We start from the raw sequence: 20,678 nt of genomic DNA, 5'->3' as shown, positions 1-20,678 counted from the left end.
AACCAGTAATAAATCCTAATTGGTCATGGTGAATAATCCTTTTAATGCAATGTTAGATTCTATTGGCTAGTACCTTGGTGAGAATTTTTGCATCTGTGTTCATTAGTGATATATCCTTTTTGGTGGTGTCTTTGTCTGGTTTTGGGATTAAGGTAATGCTGGCCTCAAATGAAGAGTTTGCAAGTTTTCCTTCCATTTCTGTTTTTTGAAATAGTTTCAAAAGGAAAGGTATGAATCCTTCTTTAAATGTTTAGTAGAATTCCCTTGGAAAATTATCCAGCCCTGGACTCTTGTTTGTTGAAGATTTTTGATTACTGCTTCAATTTCCTTGTGGTTATGGGTCTGTTCAGATTTTCTACTTCTTCCTGTTTCAGTTCCGGGAGTTTATACATCTCTAGGGATTTCTTCCAGATTTCTAATTTGTTGGCATATAGTTGCTCATAATAAGTTCTTTTAATTGCTTGTACTTCTTTGGTGTTGGTTGTGAGCTCTCCTCTTTCATTCATGATTTTATTTATCTGGGTCCTTTTTCTTTTCTTTTTGATAAGTCTGTCCAGGAGTTTATCAATCTTACTAATTCTTTCAAAGAACCGGCTCCTAGTTTTGTTGATCTGTTCTAGTGCTTTGTTTTTTTTTATTTTTTATTATTATTTATTTATGATAGTCATACAGAGAGAGAGAGAGAGGCAGAGACATAGGCAGAGGGAGAAGCAGGCTCCATGCACTGGGAGCCTGACGTGGGATTCGATCCCGGGTCTCCAGGATCACGCCCTGGGCCAAAGGCAGGCGCCAAACCGCCGCGCCACCCAGGGATCCCTAGTGCTTTGTTTTTTATTTTTTTGGGGAGTTTTTGCTTGTTTTTGTTCTTTTGGTTTCTATCTCATTGATTTCTGCTCTAATCTTTATTCTAATCTAACCTAATTCTCTTCTCCTCCTGGGTTTAGGTTTTATTTGTTGTTCTTTCTCCAGCTACTTTAGGTATGTTAGGTTGTGTATTTGAGACCTTTCTTGAGAAAGGCTTCTATTGCTATATACTTCTTCCTTAGGACCGCCTTTGCTGCATCCCAAAGGTTTTGAACAGTTTTCTTTTCATTTTCATTTGTTTCTATGATTTTTAAAAATTCTTTAATTTCCTGGTTGACCCATCCATTCTTTAGTAGGATGCTCTTTGATCTCCATCTACTTGAGTTCTTTCCAAATTTCCTCTTATGATTGAGTTCACTGTGGTCTCAAAATATGCAGGGAATGATCCCAATCTTTTGGTACTGGTTGAGACCTGATTTGTTGACCCAGTATGTGATCTATTCTGGAGAACATTCCATGTACACTCAAGAAGAATGTGTATTCTGTTGCTTTAGGATGGAAGGCTCTGAATATATCTGTGAAGTCCATCTGGTCATTCAAAGCCCTTGTTTCCTTGTTCATTTTCACTTAAATGATCTGTCCATTGTAGTGAGTGGCATGTGAGGTCTCCTGCTATTCTTGTATTATTATCAATGTGTTTCCTTAATTTTGTTATTAATTGGTTTATATAATTGGTTGCTCCCATGTAAGGGTCATAAATACTTACAATTGCTAGATCTTGTTGGATAGACCCTTTAATTATGATATAGTGTTTTAAACCTTTGGTTTAAAATCTAATTTGTCTGATATAAGGACTGCTACACCAGCTTTCTTTTGATGTCCATTAGCATGATAAATGGTTTTCCACCCCCTCACTTTCAATCTGGAGGTGTTTTTGAGTCTAAAATGAGCATCTTGGGCAGCCTGGGTGGCTCAGGGGTTTGGCGCGCCTTCGGCCCAGGGCTTGGTCCTGGAGCCCTGAGATCGAGTGCCATGTCAGGCTCCCTGCATGAAGCCTGCTTCTCCCTCTGCCTGTGTCTCTGTCTCTCTCTCTCTGTGTCTCTCATGAATATAAATAGAGTCTTAAAAAAATAAATAAAATGAGCATCTTGCAGACAGCATATTGATGGGTCTTGCTTTTTTATTTACTCTAATACCCTGTGTCTTTTGATTGGAGCATGTGGCCCATTTACATTCAGAGTAACTACTGAAAGACGTGAATCTAATGCCATTGTATTACTTATACAGTCAGTTTCTATATATTGTCTGTTTCTGGTGTATGTTACTTTTGGGCTCTTCCTTTTCTTAAAGGATCCCCTTTAATATTTCTTGCAGGGCTGATGACAAATTCTTTTAGTTTCTGTTTGTCCTGGAAGCTTTTTGTCTCTCCTATTTTGAATGACAATCTTGCTGGATAAAGTATTCTTGGCTGAAGATTTTCCTCATTCAACACTCTGATATATCCTGCCAGCCCTTTCTGGCCTGCCAGGTCTCTGTGGGTAGGTCTGCTGCCAGTCTAATGTTTCTACCCTGTAGGTTATGGACCTTTTGTCCTGAGCTGATTTCAGGATTTTTCCTTTTCTCTGAGATTGGCAAGTTTCACTATTATGTGTTGAAATGTTCACCTAGTTTCATTGATTTTGAGGGGGGTTCTCTGTGCCTCCTGGACTTGAATGCCTGTTTCCTTCCCCAGATTAGGGAAGTTCTCTGCTATAATTTGTTTCAATATAGCTTCTGCCCCTCTCTCTTTCCTCTTCTTCTGGGATACCAATTATTCTAATATTATTTTGTTTTATCTCAAATTATCTCAAATTCTTCCCTCACGATCCAGTAGTTATCTCTTTCTCAGCGTCTTTATTCATCATAATTTTGTCTTCTGTATCACCAATTCTCTCTTCTCCCTCATTTATTCTAGCAGTTAGAGCCTCCATTTTTTATTGCATCTGATTAATAGCCTTTTTAATTTCAATTTGATTAGATTTTAGTTCTTTTATTACTCCAGAAAGGGATTCCCTAGTATCTTCTATGCTTTTTCCAACCCCAGCTAGTATCTTTATAATCATTATTCTGAGCTTTAGTTCTGACATCTTACTTATATCCATATTGATTAGATCCCTGGCTGTCAGTACTGCCTCTTGTTCTCTTTTTTGAGGTGACTTTTTCCATCTTTTTCCATTTTTGCAGAAAATGGTCACTTTTCTATTTGTAGAATTGCAGCAATTCTTTTCTTGATCTCCAATTGAGTTCATACATGTTCAGAATCATTTGATAGCTATCTAGCTGAATTCCTGGGACCAGACAAATCTAAGGTCTCCTACTCCTCCGCCATCTTGGGCTCTTCAATTCTAAGAGTTTCATAGTTTTTGGTCTTTTATTTAGGTCTTTGATTCATTTTGAGTTAATCTTTATATATAATCATATGTAGTAGGGGTTTATTCTTTTGCATGTAGATACCCAGTTGTCCCAGGAGTAACTTTTAAAACTATTCTTTCATCAGTCAATGGTCTTGGTACCTATATCAATGTCTTTGCTCTTAACCATTATATATGTATGTGTGTACTTCGGTCATGATACATATCCTTCTTACTGTGTGAGACACTATACAAAAAAAAAAAAAAAGGAAACCTCTAAAGAATACTTGTGCAGAATATGTGAAAGCCTTTGGGCAGTATAAAGGACTATTTAAAATGCAGGGAGACAGATAAGAAAAAGCTACTACAGTAATCCAGGCAAATTATAATGGTGGCCTTGATAAAGGCAGTTGTGACCAAAAAAGTAGATAGACTCCAGGATAACAAAGAGCTAAAAATTACACAAGACTTTTGATTGACTCGATTAAGAGGTGTCGAGAGGGAGTTGTCAAGGATAATTTCCAGGTTTCTGGATAGATAAATAATAATGTTTTTTACTGGGAGAAGCAACTTAGTTAACCTACACTTAAGTCTTATGGGTTTCTGAAAATTAATTTCCATGTCTATAACTTTAAAATATTGTCAGATATTTAGAAACAGCTTGCTCATGTTACTGCTGTGTTACCCTAGAAAAAGGAAAAGTGGTATAAAATTCGCCAGTGCCATGATTTCACAAGTTACTTTACAAACTCCTCAGTGTTTCTGTACCTACTGGTATCTTAAAGAAACTAGCATTGTTTAGAGTCATTTAAAAACAGCATCCTACTACTTTACCAAAAAGCTCTACTGCTTTAAAAACGAGGAATCTACACATCATCAATTTCATTCACAACTTTAAAGATTTGTTTAGTCTTTCCTTTATATTAGCATGGCCTCTAATGCAAAATACTCATTACAAAATAAATCTCACAATGCTTGGAATTTTGTTCTGTTCATTACTATACCTCAGGGCCTCAAGTATTTATTAAATTAATGAATAGAATCGGTATAGGTTATGATAGCTAATTGCACAAAATTCAAATATTTTATTTCAGTGTAAAAATATATGTATATATTTTAAAGATTTTATGTATTTATTTGACAGAGAGAGAGACAGAGAGAGCACATGCACAAGTAGGCAGCAGAGTGGCAGGCAGACGGAGAGGGAGAAGCAGACTCCCAAAGGAACAGGGAGCCTGACTCAGGGCTCGATCCCCGGATCCTGGGATCATGGCCCGAGCCAAAGGCAGATATTTAATGGCTGAGCCACTCAAGTACTCCTATATTTTCTTAAACTAATACTCATTTCATCTTAATATTAAACTTAATGTTTGTGTCATTTTAATAACAATTCATATAATATTCTTACAGGTGTCTTACCCAGTGTCTTCCATTAATGCCAGAGTGATTCGAGAGAAGACTCGGTTCTGGGTGTGAGAACCAGTCATTGCTTCATTCTGAAAATCAACAGATTTTAAATTAGAAAACTGGACTTTCTAAAACCCCTAATAATTCCCATGATTACTTTGATATATATGTAAAATGTCTCAAGTATAAGAGGCTGACTTATTCACTTAAAGTAGTGAAATATACAAGCCTTCTTTAAAGTGACAATGATGCAGCTCAAAACCAGATCTGTTTTCTGTTTTACATGTCTATATTGTATACAATTTCCTAAAATGGCAGACTATCAGCATTTAGAACTCTGATGAAACTGAGGACAAATATATGGAAACAGAAATACTCTAAAAAAATATTATACTATCCAGACAATGTAAAATAAGTGGTTGAGACAGATGCCCATAAAATATTTGAAGGGTTGGTTATTTGCCTAAATTACAAATAAATAAATAAAAATCCAATTTTATAACCCTCAACCTTAGTATCACAGAAATATACATTAATATGCAAATCAAGTATTACAGAATCATAGGATCAAAGGAGTTACATGAGGGACCTAAAATGTCATCAAAGTCTACTATTTACCCAGTGTTACAATTCATATCATAAAATTCCTACAACAGCTCTGATTATTTTTCAGATCCTTATGGTGAATGCTAGATGGTCATCTCAAGTACTTTAATATCATTTTAAAAAGTGGTTCAGGGACACAAAGTTGATGTCAGAGAAAGGCAGCCATTAATGAAATTAATACTGTCAAGTCTCTACTATAAAGTAAATAAATTTTCATATGTGACTAACCTACAGTTTTCTAATGGGAATCACTTGGGAAAACTGCTTAAGGAAAATTAAAAAACTGAAATTTCCATGGGAGAAACAAATATAATGTGCCTTTCATAAGTTCCCATCACTATTTCTTTGTGGTTACCTAGATAAGAACAGAAGTGAAGCATTAATCTCACTCTTCTCTAAGTATGAAACTGATTTGGAATTTCCGTATGTGCACTGACTCTTATGGGGATGTCCCTTAGACAGATCTGGAATTTATGTCTATGGAACTGTTAAAAAGAAAACATATTAGTTCTCATTTGGGACATAATATTTCTAAGTCAGGCTGGTTCTTAAGCACCTCTGTTATGGCCTTATGCTCCTGTATTTGAGCTGGAGTGGGGAGGGGAAGAGGCATGGAAGACATCCCCTACACTGCTATGTGGAGCATGAGAAATGCCTGAATTTTGCCAGGCTCCAGGCTGTGCATTCTTTGTTGTATTCTTCCAAGTACATCTTTTTTCTTTTTAAGATTTATTTATTCATCCATTCAGAGAGAGCGAGAGAGAGGCAGAGACACAGGCAGAGGGAGAAGCAGGCTCCATGCAGGGAGCCCGACGTGGGACTCGATCCCGGGTCTCCAGAATCACACCCCGGGCTGCAGGCGGCACCAAACCGCTGCACCACCGGGGCTGCCCCAAGTACATCTTTCTTCAATGCGGCTTGTTAGGTCTTATGAACTTGAATGCTTATTTAGTTGAACCTAAGAACATCCACTGAAATGCCAATCCTGAAAGGCATCACGAATATAAATAAATTGCTCATCACAACATTTTTAAAAAAGATTTTAGGGGATCCCTGGGTGGTGCAGCGGTCTGGCGCCTGCCTTTGGCCCAGGGCGTGATCCTGGAGACCCGGGATCGAGTCCCACGTCGGGCTCCCGGTGCATGGAGCCTGCTTCTCCCTCTGCCTGTGTCTCTGCCTCTCTCTCTCTCTGTGACTATCATAAAATAAAATAATAATAATAATAATAATAATAATAAAAAGATTTTATTTATTCATTCATGGGAGACAGAGACAGACACACAGGCAGAGGGAGAAGCAGGCTCCATGCAGGGAGCCCGATGTAGGACTTGACCCTGGGACCCCGGGATCATGCCCTGAGCGGAAGGCAGATGCTCAACCGCTGAGGCACCCAGGTGCCCCTCATTACAACTTTTTTTTTAAGATTTTAAAAAATTTATTCATTCATGAGAGAGAGAGAGAAAGACAGACAGACACACACACACACACACACACACACACACACACACAGGCAGAGGGAGAAGCAGGCTCCATGCAGGGAGCCTGACATGGGACTAGATCTCGGGTCTCCAGGATCAGGCCCTGGGCTGAAGGCGGCGCTAAACCGCTAAGCCACCTGGGCTGCCCACATTACAACATTTTTAAAATAAAAAATGTAGGGGCCCCCAGCTGGCTCAATCAGTAGAGTGTGCAACTCTTGATACCAGGGTTGTAAGTTCAAGACTCACGCCTAGTGTAGAGATTACTTAAAAATATAATAAAAATAAAATAATTAAACCACAGTTGTTCAGTAACACAGGATTGTTGTTAAATTCATATAATACTACGTAGCTGTTAAATCATGTTGGTTTATAATGACTTTTCCCTGGATTTTAATATTTTGTGCAATGGAGCAATAGCAGCTAAATATAAAGTACACTAAGACAGGTAAACACAGCAATAGACGAATGCTGTCCTGTGCATTCATTCCGTGTTCTTCCACTTGGTTTAGTATGGCCAGAAGCTCTGTTTTAAAAATGCTAACTGCATGACTCCAATTTTGTACATTTTACTCTTGCCCTCATTAATTAGTTTATAAAATCTCTCTTCTGACTACCATCACTTGTTGTTTAAGAAATATTAGAGTAGGGCAGCCCGGGGGGCTCAGCGGTTTAGTGCTGCCTACAGTCTAGGGCATGATCCTGGAGACCCGGGATCAAGTCCCACATTGGACTCCCTGCATGGAGCCTGCTTCTCCCTCTGCGTGTGTGTGTGTCTCTCATGAGTAAATAAAATCTTAAAAAAAGTTGTTAAAAAAAAGAAATATTAGAGTAAATATAGGAGGTTATCTATTGGAAATATGTTTAAAATTGAACTAGTACTTTTATTATGACTTACTGCTTTAGTTAGTGGTATAATGTTTGTTTTTCCCACAAGTCTTATTTTTAGTGTTCAATTTTGAAGAAAGAGATTTTTTAGGAAAGCATACATTGCATTATCACAGGAGCCCTATACTGCTTGGAAAGATATCTAAGATGCATTATTAAGTGGAAAATAGTTGCACAAATGTATAAATCCATTAAAAAAACAAACAGTGTATTGGTGCGTATACCTCTACACATATACATTTCTGGAAGTGATTACATCTAAAAGTGGATCTGGAGCGATGAAGGGGAAAAGGTACAAGAAGTCCCCATATGTTTTTAGGTTTATGTAGGGTCCACTTATGGAAAAGAAAGGGAAGTAAGTTGGAACGAGAAGCAGTACTTATTTTAGGGGCTGCTGGAGTCTTAAAAAGAGGCAAGGAGTTAACAAACAAACAAACAAATAAATAATAACCAAGGAGGTCAGGTAAGATTCATTCTAGTTCATTACTGACCTGAATTTAATAATGAGAAATTGGTTAAGAGAAAACACACACACACACACACACACACACACACAAAATAAAGAAAAATAGTAATTTTACTTTACAATCCATTATACTGTTTGAATAATGAATAAGAATTACTTTTATTAAAAAAGAATTGCTTTGATTGAAGAAAAAATATGTCTAGTAAGATTTAAAAGTAAACTAACCTCTAATAACCTCTTTTCCCAGTGGTTGAGCTCAGTGCCCATACCACCTTGATTTTCGAGTTCCATTCCCTCCAGAATTGGACAGTTAAAATGTTTTCGGGCTTCATCCTAAGAATCAGAAAAAAATAAATAAACCCTACAAAAGTACAATATGATAATGACATTCTTTTTATATAAATATAATAATCATTAAAGAATTACATGGTGAGAAGTGAGGACATCCATTAAAAATATGATTTTTAATATAATTAAAATATTTTGATACTATTATACTCTTTGCTGCTAGTAAACTAGAAATAGTTTACTATTTCTCTTGATATTTTTTCCCTCTATTTGAAGAGTTTGGCTTTAAGTCATATATATTTCAAAAAAGCTATAGCCTGGGACACCTGGGTGGCTCAGCAGTTGAGCATCTGCCTTTGGCTCAGGGCATGATCCTGAGTCTGAGGACTGAGTCCCACATTGGGCTCCGTGTGGGAAGCCTGCTTCTCCCCGACTATCTCTCTCTCTTTCTGTGTGTCTCTCATGAATAACTAAAATCTTAAAAAAAAAAAAGCTATAAACTAACATGACTACCATCTGTAAAAACATTATATCAACAATGTTTTTAAAGTAGGCGTAGACTGCTTTTAGTTTAGATACAGTCTTTTAAACAAAAATAAGTTTTTCATTAGAATACAATTTTGCTTATTTTTTTTTCTGTTCTTTGTTTAAAAATTTCCAGTGATGGGAAATACTCCAAGAGCAGTCCAAAAGTTCAGAAGGCAGGGGCACTGGCTTCAGTCAGTAGAGCATGTGACTCTTGATCTTGAGGTCTTTTTTTTTTTTTTAATATTTTATTGGAATCCTTTTAATAAAAACAAGTATTCATATTAAATAAGTCTAATTGGTCTAAAAGTATTTAAGCATCTCAAAATTTCTGGGCAGTTTCTTTCCTCCAGTAAGTTGACAGCTGCTCACATAGATTAATGCAGGGAAATTAGATGGAAGTTCCTAGGATCTGCCCAACACCAATCAGATAGGAGGTATCCTCTGCATGAACAAAACCCTTATTAGCCAAGGAAAAAGGACGTGACTCTTCACAGCCTGCAGGTTCGAGGGGCACGAGCCATTCCAAGGGTACAGACATCTCAACAGCACTGATCCAAGAGCGTGAATTACAAACTTCAGCCCTTCAGTATCTGATTAGTACCTAACCTTTGAAAGGGCACCGCCCCAGGTAGGCTTCCAGAATAATCAAGCTTGAATCAAGGGTAACAGCTGCGGAAATCTTCAAACACCTAATGGGGAATCAAACAGGGATTCATCACTAGTAAAGGTTTCTGGGCCCTCTGCTTTCTCCCCAGCCCAGCGGCGGGGGGTTAAGTCAGCTTACTGCGGTGATGGCGTCAGTGAGACGCTCAGAGTCACCGGGGTTCATCATCACTCCTTTTTTTTTTTTTTAAGATTTTACTTATTTATTCATGAGAGACACAGAGAGAGGCAGAGACACAGGCAGAGGGAGAAGCAGGCTCCAATGCAGGGAGCCTGACAGACTCAATCCCAGGACTCCAGGATCACGCCCTCAAAGGTAGATGCTCAACTGCTGAGCCACCCAGGCGTCCCATTGATCCTGAGGTTTTAAACTTGAGCCCCACATTGGGGGCAGCGTTTATTTTAAAAATAAGAGGATGGGATGGTTAATTTTATGTGTCAACTTGGCTAGGCCCCAGTGCCCAGATATTTGATCAAACATTATTCTGAATGTTTCAGTAAGGGTGTTTTTGGGGGAGATTAACATTTACTTTAAGTATAGCAGATTACCCTCCAGAATATAGACAGGCCTCATCCAATCAGTTGAAGGCCTTAAAAGAACAAAGACTGACTTTACCCAAGCAAGAAGAAATTCTGCAAGCTTACTGCCTTTAAACTCAAACTGTTAGTTACTCTTGCCTGAGTTCCAGCCTGTCGGCTTATGAGAGTTTGGGCTCTCTAAACCTCCAAAACTGCATGAGCCATTTTCTTAAAATAAATTTCCTTCCCTCCCTCCCTCAATTTCTCCCCCTTTTTCTCAGTCAACACATTCTATTGGTTCTGTTTCTCTGGACAACCTTGACTAATATAGACTGCATGATCAGCAATTATGCAAATAGTAGCAGTGATCTTAAGAGGTATGACAGTAGAGGAGCACTTGTTTAAAGGATTGAGTCGAATGGAGCCAGGAAGAGTTATTGCCAAATTTCTATTTCTTCAGATTTCTTTTGGCTTGTAGCTTCACTGTACTGCCTTTATATTGGTTTTCTTATTATAGGCTCTAATCTTAATTTTTTTTCCTTCCTTCCTTCCTTCCTTCCTTCCTTCCTTCCTTCCTTCCTTCCTTCCTCCCTCCCTCCCTCCCTCCCTCCCTCCCTCCCTCCCTTTCTTTCTGATTTTATTTATTCATGAGAGACAGAGAGAGAGAGAGAGAGAGAGAGAGAAAGGCAGAGACACAGGCAGAGAGAGAAGCAGGCTCCATGCAGGGAGCCCGACGTGGGACTTGATCCCGGGTCTCCAGGATCACACCCTGGGCTGAAGGTAGTGAGCGCTAAACTGCTGAGCCACCTGGGCTGCCCAAATTCTTTTTTTTTTTTTTAATTTATTTATTTGAGAGACAGAGAGACAGTGTGCACGCACAAACAGGAGGAATGGCAGAAGAGGAGAGAATCTCAAGCAGACTCCACAATTAGCACAAAACCCTATGTGGAGATTGATTCCATGACCCAGAGATCATGACCTGAGCTGAAACCAAGAGTTGGACATGTAACCAACTAAGCTACCCAGGTGCTCCTGACCTTAAATTCTTTTTTTTTAAGGATTTTATTTATTTATTCATGATACACACACACACACACAGAGAGAGAGAGAGAGAGAGAGAGAGAGAGAGAGAGAGGCAGAGACACAGGCAGAGGGAGAAGCAGGCTCCATGCAGGCAGCGAGACGCGGGACTCGATCCCTGGTCTCCAGGATCACGCCCTGGGCTGAAGGTGGCGCTAAACCGCTGAGCCACCTAGGGATCCCCTGATCTTAAATTCTTAAGCAATAGTGATTAGTAAAGAAAGAACTATAAGAAAGAAAAAGAGCAGATGGCCCAGGAAACATGAAGCAGTTTTGTTACGTACGACAACACGAGGTGTTACTAGAAGATACACAGTGTGAGGAACGATCTTATTATCGCGAACATTCCATAATCTCTCCACTTTTCGAACTACTTTATCACTCCATTGATACAATCCAAGACTGTAATTAAAGAATAAAAGACAGTCATTTTACATATTCACCACAACTTTAAACAGTAAAAGTACTTATGAAAATCAGTATGAAATTAAAATATTTGAGTTACTATGCACCAAGTCCTTTGCAAGTATTTGCCATTTTCTAATTTAATCTTTTCAACAATTTTATGAGATTATCATCATTATTTTGCAGATAAAGAGACAGAGGCTTAGAGAGATGAAGTAACTTGCTTAAGTTCACATAGCTAATACAGTTCAGATGACAATGAATTAATTCCTTTTAATAAGTTTATTGGATAAAACAAAAGCAAGTCCAGGGATATATCCAAGGATATAAAGAAATTTAATAAATAACAACAACAAATGGCATTTTTTTTTGTTTTTGGCATTTTAATTTAGTAGAGAAAGTATAGTTTACTTAATAACTGTGCTATAAAACTGATTATCCATCTATGAAAAAAGTAAAATCCCTATATCATCCCATACATAGTAATAAACTCCAGGAAGATATTAGCAAAATAGCAGGCCTCTGAAAATTCTCTGTTCATGAAAGCAATGAGGAAAGTGGCAAAATGCCTAAATCAACTTTTTTCAGAACTTTGGAAATTAACTAAAGACTTGCAGCAAACCAGGAAGCATTTACTTTTTAAAAGATGGATAAAGGGATCCCTGGGTGGTGCAGCGGTTTGGCGCCTGCCTTTGGCCCAGGGCACGATCCTGGAGACCTGGGATCGAATCCCACATCGGGCTCCCAGTGCATGGAGCCTGCTTCTCCCTCTGCCTGTGTCTCTGCCTCTCTCTCTCTCTCTCTCTCTCTCTGTGACTATCATAAATAAATTAAAAATAAATTAAAAATAAATTAAAATACAAAAATAAAAGATGGATAAATTCATTAAGAACACAGCAAGCTTTGTGGCATTTTCCCATGACCCCTCTCCAATTATGTGGCAGCCCTGAAAATTAAAAGCCCACAATCATGGTGAAAGCCAGCAGCCTGGCAGCCTAGCTTCCAGGGCGTAGAATGGGGTGGACTGCAAGAGTGCATTTTTTTAAAGAAATCCCATAATCCAACTATGTCTATAAGAAACAAAGTTCAGACTCAAGGACACAAATAGGTTGAATCTAAAAGAATTAAACAGATGTACCAAGCAAACAGTACTCAAAAGAAAGCTGGAATGGCTAGATCTTCTGTATCAGACAAAATAGACTTTAAAACAAAAATTGTTTATAGAGACAAAGAGGGAGATTTTATAATGTCATATGATGAAAGGCTCAATCCACCAAGAAAATATAAGTTATAAACATATATGTACCTTTCAAAAGAATCCCAAAATACATGAAGCAAAAATAAATTCTGAAAGAAATTAGAGCTATAAATATAAAAAATTCAAATAACAATTTACTAGAAAACATTTAGAATATTTTTATAATCATTGGAGGGCAGAAATTTCTTAAGCAACAGACAAGAAATAGATGAATTTAATGATACACGATTTTTAAATTTTTGTATGAAAAAATATAAATGAAGAAAACTAAATGATATAAATAATAATATCCCTAAATCATAAAGTACTCTAACAAAACCATTAGAAGAGGAAAATAATCTAGGACTGGCCAAAAAATAGGCTATATACAAAGAGAAATTTCAAATGGTTGAAAACTTAGTAGTAGTCCTAGAAATACAAGATACAATCTTTTACCAGATTGGCCTAAAAAAAAGATCTATACTATCCAGTACTGGTAAAGTAAGCATTCATATATCATTGGTAGGATATAATGACATCAATTATAATGGACATCAATTTTGCTTTTTCCCTATTATCCATATCACTTTTTTTGTTTTTCCTAGATTACTTCTATCATTAACCCTATGAACCTCTCATTTTCACCCATAAAAAGAATATGAAGGAACTATATTTTTCCTATTGTTTTATGAAAATTTTAAACATACACAATGTTGACAGAATTATAAAGAGAATACCTGTATATCCCCCATAACCATCACTCTGATTGCATAATTAACATTTTGTTAGATTTGCTATCATACATCTGTTCATCTACCCATGCCTTGAAGATGTTATTCTTAATTCCTTTTATCTTTTTCCATGGCAAAGTAATGTTTAACCATCCATAATGATCAAAGGCAGCCAGAAAATAAACAGCTTTTATCTTATTAATAACTCCCAATATCCTCTATACTATCAACATTTCAAGACAAATAGTTTCTCCAAATAGATATGGTAGGAACAAATCCAACTCTTCGTATGTCTATCAGTGGAATTTCCTATTATTCTATTATCTCCATTTATACTGTAAGATTTCCTGCTTTTGAGGAATGTCCTGAATACACAAAAGCTCTGCAAATTATCAGCTTAACAATAGTTCTTCATGTGGCTGTCTCTCTCCTCCGTATGTACATCACTATGTAGATGATGCCTATTTTACCACTTAGGTTTCCCATAAAGACCACAATTTTTAGGAAAGACCAGACTCTTACATCACCAAATGAACACAAAGTAAGATGGAAAATATCTATTTCTAATTAGAATTTGTTTCTTCACATGTACTATAAAAATATTATAATAAAATATTATCTGCATCAGTATTTAATTTTCGCTATTTTAATAGAGATCTCTGTAATTAAAGTAAAATATATATAAAGTGAACAAATTTTAAGTGTAAAGATTGTTTATTACACATCCATATACCACTAATCTGATAAAGACAGGGAACATTGTCAGCGCCCTTGTAAGGTTTCCTTGTGCCCTTTCCCAATCTATACTCACCTTGTATGCCTATTAACCCCTTGGTCTTTCAAGTAAAACCACTTATCCTTTCATCATTGCTGTTTTTTAAACTCCATACAAATGAACTATATGACTTCTTTTTCTCAACACTGTATCTGTGATATTCATATATGTTATTGCATGTAAAATTAGTATGTTCTTTTTTAGTGCCTTGTAGTTTTTTTTCTTTTTTTTTTAAATTTATTTTTTTTATTTATTTATGATTGTCAGAGAGAGAGAGGGAGGGAGGGAGGCAGAGACATAGGCAGAGGGAGAAGCAGGCTCCATGTACCGGGAGCCCGATGTGGGATTTGATCCCGGGTCTCCAGGATCGCGCCCTGGGCCACAGGCAGGCGCCAAACCGCTGCGCCACCCAGGGATCCCATGTAGTTTTCAATAAGAATATATCATAACTTACTTAGCCATTCTTCTAATGATGGATCTTTGGATAGTTTCTATTTTTTGGCAATTAATTACAAAATTGCCAGAAATATTCCTGTGCATGTCTTTTTGTGGACATATCCTCTTAATGTAGAGATTTATTTTTTTATATAAATGTATGCAAATAGTTACAGTTCTGTAATTTGCTATAAAAATTCTTGATAAATTTTTTTAGTGTTTCTTAATATTATTTTAGGCCCTGAACCTATAGACTGCTGCTAATATGGTATACTAAATACAGTATCAGTTCACAGGTAGATGTTCCCATCTTAGGCAATAATTATTAATAAGCCAAAATACAACTAACACACATTTTCCCATTGCCTAACTACATTGTATATTAACACAGATTACAATGTGGTGGAAAACAGCTCTGCTGGCAAGAAGAGTCCTGGCCTTTTGGGAAAGTCACTTAAATTTTCTGCATCTTAACTGCTTTGTCTCTAAAATGGAAGGGTAAAGCTAAATGACTTCTTTTACCCTGTTTTAATAGCTACAGTTTTTTTAGGCTAGCCATGAACCCACTCTTATTTATGGCACCTACCTGCCATGATTCTCAGATGATAGTCTTAGCATCCTCCCAAAAAAGAACAAGAACAAACATAACAAATACCTATAATTAAAAGGTGGGAGACCATCTGCAAATCTTGAAGTTAGAGGATTTCCATCTTTATCATGGTAGAATGCAAATAGGCCAGCAGAGAAACCCTATAAAAAAAGTTCAAAATGTCTCAAAGTAAAAAATATCAAGTCTGATTATACATATCATAACATGCTATCAAAAGAGAACACTTATAGAACCCCATAAAAGCACTTGGTGAATACTTCTACAGGAATTTGCCATATATTAGAACTGAACAAAAATTCAGGATTCCATCTTATGAATTTAAATTTCAATTACTTGAGATAATTGTAGGTGAAGAAATCCAAAGTAACAGTGACAACATTCTTTGGTACTGGTATGAATAAAAAATATATGTGTTTAAGAATGTATTTATCACAGTTGATCCTCTTCACATGAACTTATAACTACATAAACTCTACAATTGCTTCCAGGGAATGTTACCACTGAGAACAATTAACAGTAGAGTTTCGAGTAGGGTGAGCAATCAAGTGTGCTCCTAAGTGCACTCATAAAAATACAAAGTTTTTGATCCCAAAGTCCACATTTTTTTAAAAGATTCATTCATTCATTCATTCATTTATGATGGACATAGAGACAGAGAGAGAGAGAGGCAGAGACACAGGAGGAGGAAGAAGCAGGTTCCTTGCCAGGAGCCCAACGTGGGACTCGATCCCGGGACTCCAGGATCGCACCCTGGGCCAAAGGCAGGTGCCAAACCGCTGAGCCACCAGGGATCCCCCTAAAGTCCACATTTAATATATATCTGTAATTAACAAGACGAGAAATGTGTGTGTATGAACACTTAGGAAAAAAATAATGGAAACATATATCAAAATGTTAGCTGTGATTCTTTTGATGGTAATGTGTAAAATTACTCACAGCGTCCCAGTTTTTTTGCAATGTGAATTTAATATAGTCACAATTTAAATACTATTTTTAAGAAGTCTTCAATTTTAATGAGATAATACATACTTCACATAAAGGTATTAAAATTCCCATTCTCTATCCTTCCCCTCCCAAAATAGATGAGAAAATGGGTACACATACATAATATTATTGTCATTTGATATCTATTTCATTAGTAAGATTTCCTTTCTTGCTGTCTTTCCTAATCTAGTAACTAAAACAAAGCACTTTTGTAACTACTTGTTTATGTATGTTTCATATATTGAGAATATGCTATAGCTCATAACTAAATAACAATCACAAATGATCACTTAATTAACGAATTTCTTTGGCAAATTTCTTGCTTACACAACTGGGGCCTCTGTGTCATTCAAGGCTTGCCAAAATGATTAATGGAATCCAGATTATTCTTTTATTCCTGGATTTCTTCTTCTTTTTTAATCTCTGAAGATGCAAAGGATACTTGATTGAGTTAGCTAAGAAAATCTGAATAGTTCTTAATATACAATTCACTGAAGTTATACAAAGCTTAAAATAGTATAATTTGCCTCATCCTTTATAACATTCTAAATACACATTTTTTCCCACTCAGCTTCAAAATTCTTCTAAACACTCACATCTCAGAAAGCTTATTAGGTATTCAAAGTCCCATAGGTAACCGTAATTGATAGCTATGAGAATAGACAACTTAATGGGGAATCTGTGTTAAACATTTAATTCTTAGCATTGTCCAGCATGGTTTTTGAGACTTAAGCTAATATTTAAAACTTCTTAGGTTTTTATAGTTTTCAAAATAATTCAAATATAGAAAAAGTAAAAAAAAAAATCTTTAAGAGTATTTAAGATGTTAGTTTTACCTTATTTTCCTCAAACGTTTAAGAAATAAAACACTGCAGAAGCCCCATTACCTAACTCCTTTTCCTCCCTCACTTCCCAGAAGTAATCACTACCTTGAAGTCAATGTACATAACTTTCATACATACTTTTATAGTCAATGGTATGCATCTAGCTTTAATTTGAGATTCCTTGACTGCTAATGTAAGTGTGAATACTTTCTCATACATCTCTTAATCAGTTGGATTTTTCCTTTTGTGAAATGCCTAACTTATCTCATGCCTGGTACTTCTGCATTCCTGTTCACTTATGTACTATCCTTAAAACCTATTGTTTTCCTTTGTTTCTTTCAATATCAAGTATTTATAGTTTTTAGATATTACTTAAAATGATCCTTGCCTTTCACCTCAATTAGCAGTTCAGCTTAATTTTTTAAATTATAAGAAAAAGAGATGATTCATTTTATTTTTATTTTTTTAAAAAAGATTTTATTTATTTATTCATGAGAGACACAGAGAGAGAGAGGCAGAGACACAGACAGAGGGAGAAGCAGGCTCCATGCAGGAAGCCTGATGTGGAACTTGATCCCGGGACTCCAGAATCACACCCTGGGCCAAAGGCAGGCTCCAAACCGCTGAGCCACCCGGGGATCCCGAGATGATTAATTTTAGAATCCTCTTACTTGAAGGACATAAATACTGTCTGATTACACTCAAGTTTCACTAAGTATTCAATGCTGATTTAAAGACTAAGGCTTGCATTTTAAGGTCATACATGACAGCTCACTAAGACTAAGAAACAGTTGCCACTAATTCTATGTATATAGCACAGTGAAGGGCATTTCTGTTTTATCTTATTTAATCTCCAAGAAAAAAAAAAACTATTATGTACTACTGTTACCTTCATTTTAACAAATGAAACTAAGGCTTACAAAGGCTAAACAATTTGCACAACATCCCAAAGATTTCCAGTGGTAGAACTAAGAAGATTCACACCTAAATCTCTGATCCATTCTCTCTCAATTACCGCATTTTACTGCCATCTATTTTCTAAATACATAAATGGCATTAAGAGAACATTCCCTAAGGTCTTAGGTAACTTTATTTAATTTTCTGGATATATCATAGAAGTTTGCTATTTTGGACAAATTGGGAAAAGGAAGAAAAGGTTCTGAATCAGTATATTTAAATTTTAGAAAGCCTAAGCAGATCAAGAGGACTTTTGAAGTCAGATCTCCGTAAAACATAAGAAAGATCTATAATTAGCATATCAATTATCACTTTAGAGGAAAGTGAATTTTTCTAAATTGCTAATTTTTTTTAAGTAACCTTTTTCTCAAAACACCTATTTCCCCAATGAATTTACTCGTTTATTTATTTTTTTAAGACAATGAATAGTTTATTTATTCATGAGAGACACACAGAGAGAGAAGCAGGGACACAGTCAGAGGGAGAAGCAGGCTCCCTGTAGGGAGCTCAATGCGGGACTCCATCCTGGATCCCTGGATGGCGCCCTGAGCTGAAGGCAGATGCTCAAACACTGAGCCACCCAGGCCTCCCCTGAATTTACTTCTTTAATTATTTTAGGTAATATAACTCAATCTAGTCATTATCCTGATCATTAAAAATTCTCTTTGGCAGACCTAATCATCTAGGTTTTACTGATATAAATCTAAGAATCCAAAAATTTAACATATACATCAACATGAGAGCATAGTAAACAGAAAATCAGAGCACAAAGAAAGTAATTAATAGTAATTAACAGTAAAATTTACCAGGGCATGAATAATCTCATGTTTTACTGTGGACAGCATTCCAATAAATTCCTGAGGCTGGGTAGAGATCATATTTGGACACAGGTTAGCATATCCTGCTATTGGCCTGTTAAAATAGACATTGAATTTTTAATTATATTCCAGAAAAATATGGATTATATTTACTAACCTACACTTGCATTTCTCCCCTCCCCCAAGATTTTGTTTAAATTACAGCTAGTCAACATATAGCATAATATCAGTTTCAAGTGCTAAACTATACATTTCAATTAAAAATTAATAAAGGTAAGAAAACTCTTTTGTTAAATATCAAATGTCATTTTATACCATAACATCTAACTCACTATCTTCTACTTTTAAGACATATACCTCAGTTTTCCTATGGTGTGGCTAATTAGCACCTGTCTTCACAGAAGGAAAGTTAATATAAATTACACCTCAGTGTGAATTTATAAAATATGTCAGTATTTATCAAAAGGTAAGAATGGACTGAGATACTTAAATTCTAATACTAGTTTGCTTGCAAAATCCATTTCTGACTTCAGCATTTCATTATATTTATAGGCACAGGGATGAGCAGGTCAGTAGAGAGGGCAGCGAGATATACAATAGGACAATGAGCAAATCATTCAGGTTGCTTTCTGATGTTCATCTTGCTATTCCCTTTCTCCTGCCATAACGTTGCCCTCATTCACATAAAGATTTTTTTTAATCTTCCCATCATCTTCTTTCATAGTCTATACTTTCTAGAGTCTACACAATTCCATCACTTTCTGAGCCTAGAACCGAAGCGTCCACGAGCTTACTAGCACCTAGCATAGTTCAGTCAGTTCCACCAAGCACCCACCTGTCTTTCAAAAACTGTGGCAAACAAAACAATAAAGAACTCCGAAGTCCTTTCTCTCACCACTACCTTAACATTTTTACCACTTAAAATGTAATCACATTTTACCAAGTAACCTTTGCCTTATTTAAGTAAGAAACACATGGCATATTTTGTTCACACTTGAGAACAACAGCTTTATATATAAAAGTATGAATGTAATTCACTTACCAAAATACTGTCACACTGACCTCTAAAATATAAAATGGATGTCACTGCCTGGCTTAAAACCCATCAGAGACCTACAGCATTTAAAATAAAATAGCCCTGTCTCTCCAATGCATCTCCTTAAGCTCTTATCTTCAAACACAGTGTCCACAGAAGTAGCTTATAACAGCAACAGGCAAACATGGATTTTTCCTAACACAAGTCTTTTTCAAGCTCTTTATTTGGCTGAAGCTTATCAATGTTCAGGTTGAAGTTTCACTCTTTCAAAGAGGCTGTCTCTGTCATAATTTAGATTATGTTTCCCCCTTTTTTCTCTTTTATGTTACAGCACCCCTTTTTTCCTACAAAGTATTTATCACATTTTGAAATCATTTATTTGTAAGTATATTTAATATTTGTCTCCCTCTGTAACTTGTATGTTCCGTGATGCAGGTACATGTGTCTATTTTGTTCACCTAGTCTGCTGGTAACATATTAGGCACTCAAATATTCATGGAATGAACTAATATGGCAGTTTTGAAGATAAGTTTCTATATCATCTTAAAAAATTAAAAAAGAACCACTGAAGATACTTTTTCTTCCAACACTGACATCAAAAGAAACCAAATTCTTTTCCCAGATAGGAGAAGACATATATGAATAGCTTCATATTCACTGATAGAAACAAAATATTCTTTTACTCAAGTATATAAAATGTGAACCAGAAATTAAAGTGTTTTAAACAAACATACTAGCAGTTCAAAGAA

At 36.2% G+C, this 20,678-nt stretch overlaps 1 protein-coding gene and 1 non-coding gene across 3 annotated transcripts in view; both read right to left on the bottom strand.

The window, feature by feature from the left end:
* Window positions 1-20,678, bottom strand: part of LMLN (leishmanolysin like peptidase) — an 82,363-nt gene that overhangs the window by 40,568 nt on the left and 21,117 nt on the right. For both annotated transcript variants that reach the window (XM_055316334.1, XM_055316335.1), the window contains exons 7-11: window positions 18,882-18,987; window positions 15,356-15,450; window positions 11,402-11,519; window positions 8,265-8,372; window positions 4,614-4,690 (exon numbers count right to left, since the gene is read on the bottom strand). In XM_055316334.1, coding sequence (XP_055172309.1) covers window positions 4,614-4,690; window positions 8,265-8,372; window positions 11,402-11,519; window positions 15,356-15,450; window positions 18,882-18,987 — 504 coding nt within the window. The remainder of the gene's footprint in view (window positions 1-4,613; window positions 4,691-8,264; window positions 8,373-11,401; window positions 11,520-15,355; window positions 15,451-18,881; window positions 18,988-20,678) is intronic.
* LOC129504066 (small nucleolar RNA SNORD48) lies at window positions 9,629-9,691 on the bottom strand. Its single transcript, XR_008663300.1, has one exon. It is a non-coding gene; the product is annotated as a small nucleolar RNA SNORD48 (small nucleolar RNA).

The sequence above is a fragment of the Nyctereutes procyonoides genome, unplaced genomic scaffold (assembly GCF_905146905.1).
Source record: "Nyctereutes procyonoides isolate TBG_1078 unplaced genomic scaffold, NYPRO_anot_genome, whole genome shotgun sequence".
NCBI lineage: Eukaryota > Metazoa > Chordata > Mammalia > Carnivora > Canidae > Nyctereutes > Nyctereutes procyonoides.
Note: the sequence above shows the minus strand (reverse complement) of the source record. Positions and strands in the feature narration are given on the sequence as shown.